This window comes from Saccoglossus kowalevskii, chromosome 7 (genome assembly GCF_978046115.1).
Source record: "Saccoglossus kowalevskii chromosome 7, keSacKowa6.1, whole genome shotgun sequence".
Taxonomy (NCBI): domain Eukaryota; kingdom Metazoa; phylum Hemichordata; class Enteropneusta; family Harrimaniidae; genus Saccoglossus; species Saccoglossus kowalevskii.
The window spans coordinates 22814867-22826218 of NC_140647.1; the positions used below are offsets into that span (position 1 = coordinate 22814867).

At 36.3% G+C, this 11352-nt stretch overlaps 1 protein-coding gene across 1 annotated transcript; it reads left to right on the forward strand.

Moving 5' to 3' along the window:
• Positions 1-1858: 1858 nt before the first annotated feature.
• On the forward strand, positions 1859-7017 carry LOC144351952 (uncharacterized). The gene is made up of 5 exons (XM_085501702.1): positions 1859-1989; positions 2669-3462; positions 6205-6364; positions 6559-6682; positions 6802-7017. The coding sequence occupies exons 1-5, from the start codon at positions 1897-1899 to the stop codon at positions 6951-6953; spliced, it is 1323 nt and encodes a 440-aa protein (XP_085357828.1). The 5' UTR covers positions 1859-1896; the 3' UTR covers positions 6954-7017.
• Positions 7018-11352: the final 4335 nt, after the last annotated feature.

Here is an 11352-nt window from a genome sequence, read left to right on the forward strand (position 1 = left end):
ACCAATATGTATAAGTATATATTTAAGCAATAACCCCCGCCGAAGGCGGGTATACCACGAGATATTGCACAATTCACGACATATATGCACGAGCCGCAGGCGAGTGCATATATGGAGTGAATTGTGCAATATCAAGTGGTATACCCAACTTCGGCGGGGGTTATTGCTATTATATTATACCAGTATATTGACAATTCGATAAAACTTGTAAAAAAAGAGTTTACTTTCATCTACTAAAAGATCATGATTATGGCCCTTGAACATGAATATTTATAAGAATAGTATGTAGTTGTACGCTGAATGCATACAAAAATTACATGCGCAACACAGTTCAAATTGAATACAAACTAATTTAATTTTGTATTCCACATGAAAAAAAAACATCCACGTTGAATAGAGCAGCGTAAACACACAAATTAGCATAACAAAGGATGACCTTTCTGACCTTTTACTGACGCACAACGCGATTTGAAATACAGGGTCGTGTACAGTTTGGATCATTTAAACAACGGATTTTCCACGTTTTCATTCCGGTTTTTGTACAATTTGGACTGTAATTTGCCCATTGAAAGTACAGTTGTGAAATAAACCGGTTTTGTGACTCATCATACTACTTGTAACTGTGTATATTTGACGTTCAGCGGTACGCGGCGGGACGCGGTGTATCATGTACGGCGACCGGCACAGCGACCTCAGTTCAAACATCTGACTTGGATACCTTTGGTATAACCAAAGTTTTGTGACAGTATGACTGACAAGTTTTGTCGTTGTTCTGGGGTAAGTTTGATGGTGTAAGATCGGATTTTCACATCGTTTTTGTGACACGTACATGATATGCCTTGTCTCAACTAAGGCCGAAAGACTTTGCACGCCGTCGCTCTAATATAATACAGTGGTTGGTATACACTCGGCACAAATCTGTAGCTTTCGAAATTACCTTCATCATCTCCTGTAATTTATTCACCCATAGTGAAGAATTGCAATACCATATATCGTCGTCGAATCCTGCGTTGTCCCGTGTTTTTTGAAACAGATGACAATTACCCGGGTGCACTGCAATTTTGTCACCTGCCGCTACCGGACACCGGTTGTTATTAGTGGCAAACTGGCATACATTTTTGCCTGTGACTCATAGTTTTTTTTGCATTTTTATGTCATTAAATCCCTCAATTATATCTTGTACTTAAAGATCATGTTTTCTTTGTTGGAAGTTCGCAATCCATCTCAAAGTAACAGCACTGAGAACATAGCGTTCTGGCGTTCGTGTCGGCACCTCACGGTGTTAAGGGACGGTGGTTTAGGTTTGTGTGGCGAACGACAATCACCCAACGACCGACGCTCACAACTTGGATCCCACCATTAACAAAAAGCAATATTATAGTTAAATAACTTTTCAGATGTTTTTAATTCAGTTTTTTTTTCAATATTCTTCTAAAATTCAACCACTATATTTACCTAAAAATCAAATAATACCGGTTTTATGCATTTTCGTATTAAACCTGTAGTCAATTCATGTTCCAGGGCCACTTGGTTTAGCCGTGCATTATCAGCCAATATACCATGGATTGCATATGCAAATTTTGTGTTTGGACCAATCAAATCAATGGATTAACACCATCAATATACTGGTATAATATAATATATAATATAATACGAAGTATGCGCTTAATTAATTGGTGATATTTTTAAAAAATCACATTTTTAAGGTCGGGTAATATTTGAATGAGTTTTAGTTTTTAGCAGTACTGGACAGATAATTACAGCATGTTGTACATCATATTATGATGTGATAGGATTAGTTGAGTAATTGATTAATTAAGTAGTGAAACACATATGTCCATATGACGTGGCTTTGTATTAGTTTCTCACCATTCGAGACTTTTGCTAACCCATTAAATGGCGATGAATTACAAGGTTATGCCACTTACCGTGTTGGGAATATACGCCTTGTTATGGTTATGTAAAGGACGTACGTGGTACCAGCCAAATGTAAGTATACACACACAGACGCTGGGGTTGGGAACACTGTGTGTCTTATGGTTGGTGTTTGTCACGTGTAATACGTACATATTCACGACGCTTCATATTACGTATTAAAAGATAGTATCTCATTGCGTTATTTTAATGTATAGCCTATTTCTGAATCGGGACAATTTGGATTATTTTCCAAAGACGCCGTTAGGAACACATCACTAACGCATAGTATGACTGTACCATACATTCATCGACTTTTAGAAAGCACCGACGAATGCGAACTAATTTCATGGGTAGATATATTTTTCATTGGGTGCTAAAATCGACAAAAAGAAAGCTTTGAAGAAACATTGAAACATAAATAATTATGGCTCAGTAATTTGAAAATATGCGTTAAAAGGTACTCTGATCATATGTAGTGCGCGATCATTTTCAGCGTGTTCAAATTGGCTTTGATCACGTTCGTGTAGCCGGCGTAAAATCATGTTCTGGCGTTAAAATATTAAGCTTAGACTTAGACATTCCTGTTGATGCGACAGAGTATTCATAATATAACTTTGATAATATTTCTTCACTTGGTTTTAGCATTTTACGTCTGGGTATACACTAGTGTATCCTTCCACTCATCTTCTAGCAGGTGCGTGATTTAATGAAATGCTGGTGTTTATTAATAAATAGTGTCTTTTGATTTCAGTTATCATTGCCGAAATGGAGGTATCCTGCAACAAATACACAGTTGAACCAACCAACATTTAAAGATAATGAAAAGGCGCAAAATGTCCCAATTCATAAACCGTTCTCAGATGAACCTGACGCGAGATTAGCGCCATCGTCATCCAGACGGTATCTTCTCCCACTCATATTCTATGGGGGTGGTCCATGTGGTGGTCAATATCTTCCATTTGCCAGTGGTGTAGTATTCGCGATGCATCAGAATCGCTCCGTTGTGACGGTACCATTCCACAATAATCACTTACAGAATGCTTCTATTAAACGAAGTATTAATGAAACATTTGACTACAGCAGGCTCCAGGAAATTGTACGATTGGCCACAGTAGAAGAATTCATCGATAATTGTGGCAGTAATCTTCAACCGGATAGTGTGTTACTTGGACACTCGGGTGTTAACGGATCGAATATTGACTACAGACTACATGTATATTCCCGCAATGCGAAATTAATGGAGAATTATGTTCCAGGAATTAATTTTCCATCAGGAGACAAGGTTCGAGCATACCAGGAACATCTAAAGGAACACCCTCTAAATATTTCCAACAAAGTACGGTGTTTAATATATCTTACAACCATACCCACGACGAAATTTCCTACAGATTACCAAGGAGACGATTATGAGGATATAATCACAAAGATTGGTCACAGTTTGGTTAAAGCGTCATATATCCAAAGAATGGCTGATATAGCTGTGAGGCAGTTATTTGGAACATCGCGATTTGCTGTCTTTCATTGGAGGAACAAAACTGCTGAATAGTAAGTACAGCGAGTAATGCCGGCCGCACACCTCACAATCCGACCAACTACGACTGGCTTACGGGTAGATTGTGCAGTCGGATCTATATTATGTGCGGATGTTCATGACTCTAGTCGGCGACTGAATCGTACACATTCAATAAGTCGAATTTTTTAATAGTAGGGACGGAATGCCAACTAAAATAGTCCGGTGTCCGGTGCCCAGTCGCCGACTAGCCAATCATAATCATAATCATAATTACCATGATTAATTGATCAATATCATATACATATAATATCGTTACTGAAACTGTGCACTCATTATAAGGTATAATTCTGGCTAGAAATGAGATTTAAAGTTATGAAGTTATGTGGAATAAAACATTTGCAAAAAGCCGCAAAACCAAAATCTTATGTGTAGATTATGTTTCATCTCGAGATAAGACGCAAAATTGCGTGTGTCATGTTGTGAACAAATCACTACACATAGCGCATGCGTCAGTGGCGAACGGATAATTTGCAGTCGTGGCATGTGCGGCTGCAAGCGTTGTAGGTCGTAGAATAATCGTAGGTGGGAACCGGGCTTGCCTTGGAGACGGTTCGTAATTATGATCAGCATATAGTTCCCAAACACTACACTGGTACTTTAATGAGTATATTTAGGCGCATTGAACAACCCTGCAATATATACTATTCATACTAGAATGGTAACACAGCCTAGTACGAACTAAACATTTACTCTGGATGTTGATTGATTATCGAATGTAATGAGTTGTGTAATCCTGTAACATTTTCACTATATCCACTTCTGTTAAATGCAGTAGAAAAAAGATGCTTGAGTAGACTTATTGTTCATCTATTTTAACCTGGAAGTAATGTTCCCATTCCTGCTTGTACAATAGCCCGTTACCATGGGGATGCTTAGATAAAATCTAATCCAAACGCTACAGCGTTTCGGTGGAGACAATGCTAACCGTAATGCACCGTTTCTAAACGTTGGGTTGTGATTCATAAAGTCATATTGTTTATTATATAATTCGGTAGTAGTCCATCAGACCGAAACAAATACACCATCTATAATGCTATTCTAAATGTTAGACGATTACACAGATAGCAAAGTTGACTATTTGAACTACATTACTCAATTTCAATGCTAGAGGGCGCGAATAATTATAAAGTGCGTCTTTATAACTGTGTCGGATACCGGGAGACCGGTACCGAGAGCACAGTCACTTGGGGGCTGAAAATCAATAAATACTAATTTTCAAAAAAAAATCATCCGCTATACGTATATAAATAAACAAGTTGTGAAACACGGCACTGAGTAAATCGACACCCTGTCGGTTTCAAATGTCGATTTCTTACCTTAAAATGCGAAACAAAAAGTGCAGAGGGGGTCAGGTGTTATGTTAATAACCATTGTTCATAATCGCTAACTTGGTTTTATTCAAAACGGCACAAATCGCGAGTTTTCTGGTGATATCCGACAATTTCATGATCGAAAATGGCCAGCAGCCAGAATCAAGGGGGATTCGCGCAGAGTTATGGGTAAATCAAGTGCGCATACTCATTTTCAGCCAATCAGGCGTGCCGTAACTGCGAGTATTTCCTTGATTTACCCAGAACTCTATGCGAATCCCCCTTGATTCTGGCTGCTGGCCATTTTCGTTCATGAAATCGTCGGATATCGTCAGAAAACGCGGGATTTGTGCAGTTTTGAATAAAACCAAGTTAGTAATTATGAACAATGGTTATTAACATAACACCTGATCCCCTCTAACATTTTTGTTTCGCATTTTAAGGTAAGAAATCGACATTTGAAACCGACAGGGTGTCGATTTACTCTGTGCCGTGTTTCACAACTTGTTTATTTATATACGTATAGCGGATGATTTTTTTTTGAAAATTAGTATTTATTGATTTTCAGCCCCCAAGTGAATGTGACCGAGAGTTGTCAAAGATCAGTTTCATAGTGCATTTGTTTGTACGAGATATAAAATATTGAAGATATATGCTAGTCTTTCGATAACGAATTACTACACTTAGGTGATAAGTTTAGCAACTTCATTCAATAGATTTCCTGGTGTCCGATAAAGTTTGGTTCTGTTACCTAAACGTTGAAGTCGTGATACATTCTCCAAATACTGAGTTTGCCGTTGGAGGCGTGGTCACGTAACATTCAAGCAGTATGCGCATTCTCGCTAGTCATTGCTCGGAGTATGATCACTACTGCAGCGAACTACTGGAACAGTCGCGCATCTTCTGCTATGTGCGAACTGTTCTCATGAGAAATTGCGAAAAAAGAAGAGATGGGTAGCTTTTTATAATTGAATTTTAGAAGTTGTCGTCGCGCAGCGCTTGTTTGAATTTCGTGTAAACAAAGAGTGTATTTTACACGCGTTGTATACGTCACTGTGGGTCCCATACCACCGAACACGACGCGGCTCGACGACCACCGAAACGGAAAACTGAGTAACATTTTAATTGCGGTAGATGCATTGCAATAAATATGTTTTTCGAAACCTGAGATATATGAGATACGATCCCGTAATTGTTATGGGAATATGTGCTAAGAAGATTAATTCACGGAAGCTCAACAAAAATAGTAATTCCGCATCAATGCAATATTACATAATACAGAGACACTTCTCATCTTTCACTGCCTTAAAATGTATATGTTATCATCATCATGGATTTGTTATTGCCTTGGGTTGGTTTCACCGGTAATTACGTGTGCAATGATTAGTTATCACTCTCGTTCAGTTGCAGTGACCAGATGTATGAAAAACACTGCAAAGATACAATCAAGGAGAGCCTTAGGAGACTTTCTGAACTGAGTGTTGATATCGCTGCTGCTATTAAGAATAATCTTAAAGAGAAACATATCAATAACTTATACATTGCCACACCGGAGTACAAACACGTATGTCAGATTGAAATATTACCACCTTATATATTGACACAAAAGTGTACACACATAAATGTCAGATTAAAATATTCCTAGCTTATACATTGCTTTACCAGAATATACGCATAGCTATTACCTGGTTTCGCGTTACTCTGTATTTCATTACGCGACCTGATTAATTCCAAAAATCTGATATTTTCTCTTCTTAGGAAATGGTGACGATATTAAAGAAAACACTTCCACAGGTGAAAACTGAAAATTATATAAATTTACCAGCAAAATACAAAGGTGACAATTATGTGTGGTCATTGGTGGAACAAGAAATTGCACAAAGTAAGCCTAATCTTTACAAACTATCATCAAAGTTGCGAAATTCGACAACAATTTACTCGTTCAGTGTTCACAGTTGCTGTTATTTTTGTGGTAAATATTAATTTTTTCTTTCTTTCCAGGGGCCAATTATTTTATAGGAAGCTCGACATCAAGGTGGTCTTTCTTTGTAACGTTTTTTCGTTCCTCTCACAACAAGTCGTCAATCAGACTATGTAACTTACCAAGCTTCCCAATGGAAGCCAAAGAACTACCAATCATGAGTGTTAGGTGATGACAAAAACAATTCATAAAAATCAATGTAATTAAGTGAATGAAGAGTAAACTTGCCAATTGTTTTTGTTTTTGTGTGCGTGTTCTTTGACTAGTCAATTCGCGTTAATGGGTGTGGGTAGCCATATTCATTCGTACAACAAAACAAGTACTAGTAAATTACAATAGATAGTAAAATAACTAAGATAAAGATATAAAGACCTCACGGTGAATATAAAGTGATTTTAGTTGTTTCGAAAAAAGGTCACCGCATACTGCTCTGCATGTGACGTCCGTTTTATATGTCCTAACGAGTCATAAACAAATTGTTCAGGTTGGAAATCTACACAAGCAAATTCTGTGTTTTTTAATCTCACTTTTACTACATGAAATATAATCACCTATTCTATGACTGTTGAAGTTGATTGAATTTACCTAACTAACAAACCTAAATCGCTATTAACTAATTTCTGTTTGCTGCAAAATAAAGAAACAAATCGACCAAAATATATACTACTAACTCCACAAATACGTTGTAAATCAGAAATTCTATGTTACTAGCAATGTCTTCTTCATCTTGTTCTTATATAATCACGACCCACTACCATATCTTTGTAGTGATTAAAACGTGGATATTTAAAATACTCGATACATTCTGTGTGTAATTAATTTGTCACTTATGTAATTAACTTAAATTTTTCATGCAATACAGGGGTACACAGGATGGAAAATTGTTAATTGAAGTCACACTTAAAAGAGATCTTTATCAAGGATTTTTTGCCATCACAGTATTTTCTTTAGTTGTCAAAATAAAAGTTAAAGTTTTAGACAACTCTTTGATTGAACATTTCAAGGATAAATCTAGCTTTGTATGGCTTTTTAAGTGTTTGGTCTTCAAATATAATCCGGGTAAGCAAGTCGTCGATTTCTTCTTTGTTAGGAATACGTAACGAATGACCTGAGATTTGCAGGAATCTCATTCTTGACAAAATCGAATTTTCTTCCACACGTATAACAAATCTGTACCAATATTTTTTTCAGTTGTTTGACTATATTGAATGGTTTTCCGTGTTTTTGTGAGTATAAGTATATTGAATATAATTGGCTGAGAGTTTGTATATTTTGAGAGCATAATGTGTGTGTGGTTGGGCTGATTTAAGATCTGCATTGTAATGTCACATGATTCAGTCACAGGGCATTTTCGATTATTGATGATTCAATTTCGGTTCAAATCTTTAAAATCAATTTATTAGTTGGAAGACTCTGTATATTGAAATGGTATGACCCTACTCAAGTTTAGTTTTTATGGACTACATATTGTTGCATTGAACACTAAGAAAACTTGTTAAGTTAAAGAAAACAAAAGACAATAAGATGTTTCCCTGAACACTAACCCATAATTAATTATAGCACTTTTATTCGAGCCTTCAAAGAAAATAACCTTTACAATCAAAATGCTGTATATGATGAATTAGTTTGATGCAAATTGTACAACTTAAATCCTTTCTTCACATGGAGTTGCCATGGTGTTGGCTATGCCTTGATTTCGTTGTCATTCGATCGATGGAAGTCAACTACATTGGTGACCAAACTCGTCCACCTTATCCATTAACAGGATAAACCACCTCTAGTCTACCAAATAACAAATGAATTCACATGACATATTAAAATCAAATTAACGCTAAACTAGCCATAAGCCGGTTTCAAAAAACATCTTTATAATAATGAGGAACTGTTTATTGTTTCAAAGTAAATTACATGAAATAAAATGTTTTTTTTTCTTACCAACTATTTTCTTTGTTGAAAAATTGAACCACGAAAAGATTTTCAAATTAAAAATACCCCCTGAATATATATTGAAACCCCAAAAGATTTGCCAATAATTACTTTTCAGAAACTCTACATTTCTTCATAAATTAAAACACAATTGTCCTAGCAATATATATACAAATTCTATTTTAAATTCTATTTAATAATCAAGTTTTCCAGACCACTGATTCCTTAGATATATAGTACTAGTATACAACAACATTTACAATAGCTTATCTGCATACAAGAGTGACAAGTTTTTAAAATACTATGCCACAGAAATTTAACTATTTTTCCCGTACAAATAGTCTATCAATAATAATAATTACAGGTATAGTGAGCACAAATGAACATGCCACACGGTATTAATAAACAGACGGTCATCACATTACCCATCTCACAAAAACGACGGCTCCAAATAGCGTGTAATAAACGCGTTCCTATATTGACTAGATGAGCATGCGCACTGGTATTAATTGCCTGATTGTACACATGCAGACACAAATATAGTGGTGTGTCAAAGCCAGATTATTACTAGGTTAAATAGTTAAACGCTATCGCTTTTAAATCTAAATCTTTTTAGATATATTCCGAACTCTGTCATCCATGCTGATAGATCTTCAGAAAGTGTACTCTCAAAAATGTAAGACCTTTCGGCAGTCTCAATTCCAACAGCATCCTTTCCTAAATATAAACAAAATACTAAATCTGTAATCTTCATTTCAAAAAGATAACAACACATGTATGATGTAAATTCCAAAACGACAAGTTAAAATGCATGATACTGTGTTATTGTGGAATATATGAAAATTGGGAAGAAGCGATACATATAATGAACAGTTTAAAGTATTTACTAACACGATATGTAGAAAGTATTGTTGATGTTTTTAATAATAACGAGCATTTCCTACTTCGATTTGTAGCAATATATCTCTAATATAAAAAAAACCTTGTCACCCTGGTTTTAACTTAGCGTTGTACTTACCATTTACGTCATACAAGTGTAAAGCATTGATATTATGAATTGGAATTCGTCTTTGTTTCTTTTTTGACTTCCCCTTCTTGTACGGTTGAATCTTGTACATTCATTAGTGTTCGTTTACGTACACCAGTTGTTGATATTTCGGCAAGATAGATACCTTAAATTCATAAAATGATAAATTATTGAGGATTATTTAGAAATTGTGCTGTTTGGTATGTATGCGGTGTTCTCATTTACTGATTGCTAATCATTCATAACATACTACGAGGTGCACAAATAACACAACATACTAAAATACGAAGTCAGTCAGAAAATGTTAATTGTATTACCTTGTCTGAGAATATCTATGGGGTGATCTGTATTCTGCTGATCTGTTATCGTCTTGTCAGGTGTCACGTATACACTGCCATCTGACCCCATTGTTGCACGAGCTCCACTATTAAACAAATAATAGCCACCATACTTCTCTCTGTTAAAGCTTGGTATATCATACTCACACTTACTTCCTAAATATAGAATACCATGTTCACCTGGAGCAACTAGCTGTTTGTTTCTTGTCAATATAAACGCCACTGTATTCGTGATGGGGATGCCAAGATAAGTGTCATCGCTGGTGTCTTGAGACCGAAGTTCCCCATAAAGAGCTAGTCCAATAATAGCTGGGATAGCGAATGTCCTAATAATGCGAGCTGCAGGCAGGGAGTTGGCAAACATCTTCAAGTTAGCTACTGTTGTATTTTCTGAAGTACAGTGCATGTACTTAATTTGATGTTGTAGCATTTCTTTAATTTCCGAGTTTCCTTCCAGAAATTCCACGAGTGCTTCTATTTCATTATCATGGACGCCTGCTACACGAGTCACACCATGATCAATAGCTAGCTGAACGGCATGAGCAGTACTGTGGGAATTACTTATCATAGATCTGTTTAAAATTACCGGCATGGTCTTGATAATCGCTGCCATAAAAAATACCCAAGATTCCAGGTTGTTGGTTTCAAAATGTAGGTAAAGTGCTTCTTTTGGTTGAAAATTGAACTCAGCCCACATCCATGAGATTCTATTGATGAAGGCCGAATGGTTGACATTGCACCTATTTATCTCTCCAGCAGTGTTAAGGACATCCACCAAAGCTGCAGAAGTAATCTGCACTAAAACATTTTCAGTATTCGTTCTCTTGTTTCCTGGCAGGTTAGAGCAGTCTTCCATAAATAGTACTGGGATTCCGCGTCTATGGATACTAGTTCTGTCACGGGTTGTTATTATAGCTTCTATATCACCATCACCATCAGTTATTGAATCAAAGTCACCTGTATAGAATGAGCATCCCTGTTCCCAAATCCCAAGTACGCATGCAATATAGTTGACAGGATCATCAAGTACAATGTATATGGCAGTCTTTTCAGTGTTGCTTGTGGATAGATGATTCTGTAACATTGCAGAAATGGAGTTCGAAAGTGTCTCCAATTCACTGAATATTATTTTTGTCACACCATTTGTAATGCACACCTTTTCTGGATTCTTTTCTGCTGTTTCTGTGAATAATGCACTTAGGGATTCTGAAATTCCATGGTCTTGTGTTGTACTATTCATTTGCTTGTGCATTGTTTGGGTATTTTTTGTCGAAACTGCA

Excerpts from the sequence above, each read along its gene's own strand:
- LOC144351952 (XM_085501702.1), top strand. The coding sequence starts at position 1,897 with ATGGCGATGAATTACAAGGTTATGCCACTTACCGTGTTGGGAATATAC. Across the intron at positions 6,365-6,558 it reads CCACACCGGAGTACAAACAC|GAAATGGTGACGATATTAAA; the intron begins GTATGTCAGATT and ends TTCTCTTCTTAG. Across the intron at positions 6,683-6,801 it reads GGAACAAGAAATTGCACAAA|GGGCCAATTATTTTATAGGA; the intron begins GTAAGCCTAATC and ends CTTTCTTTCCAG.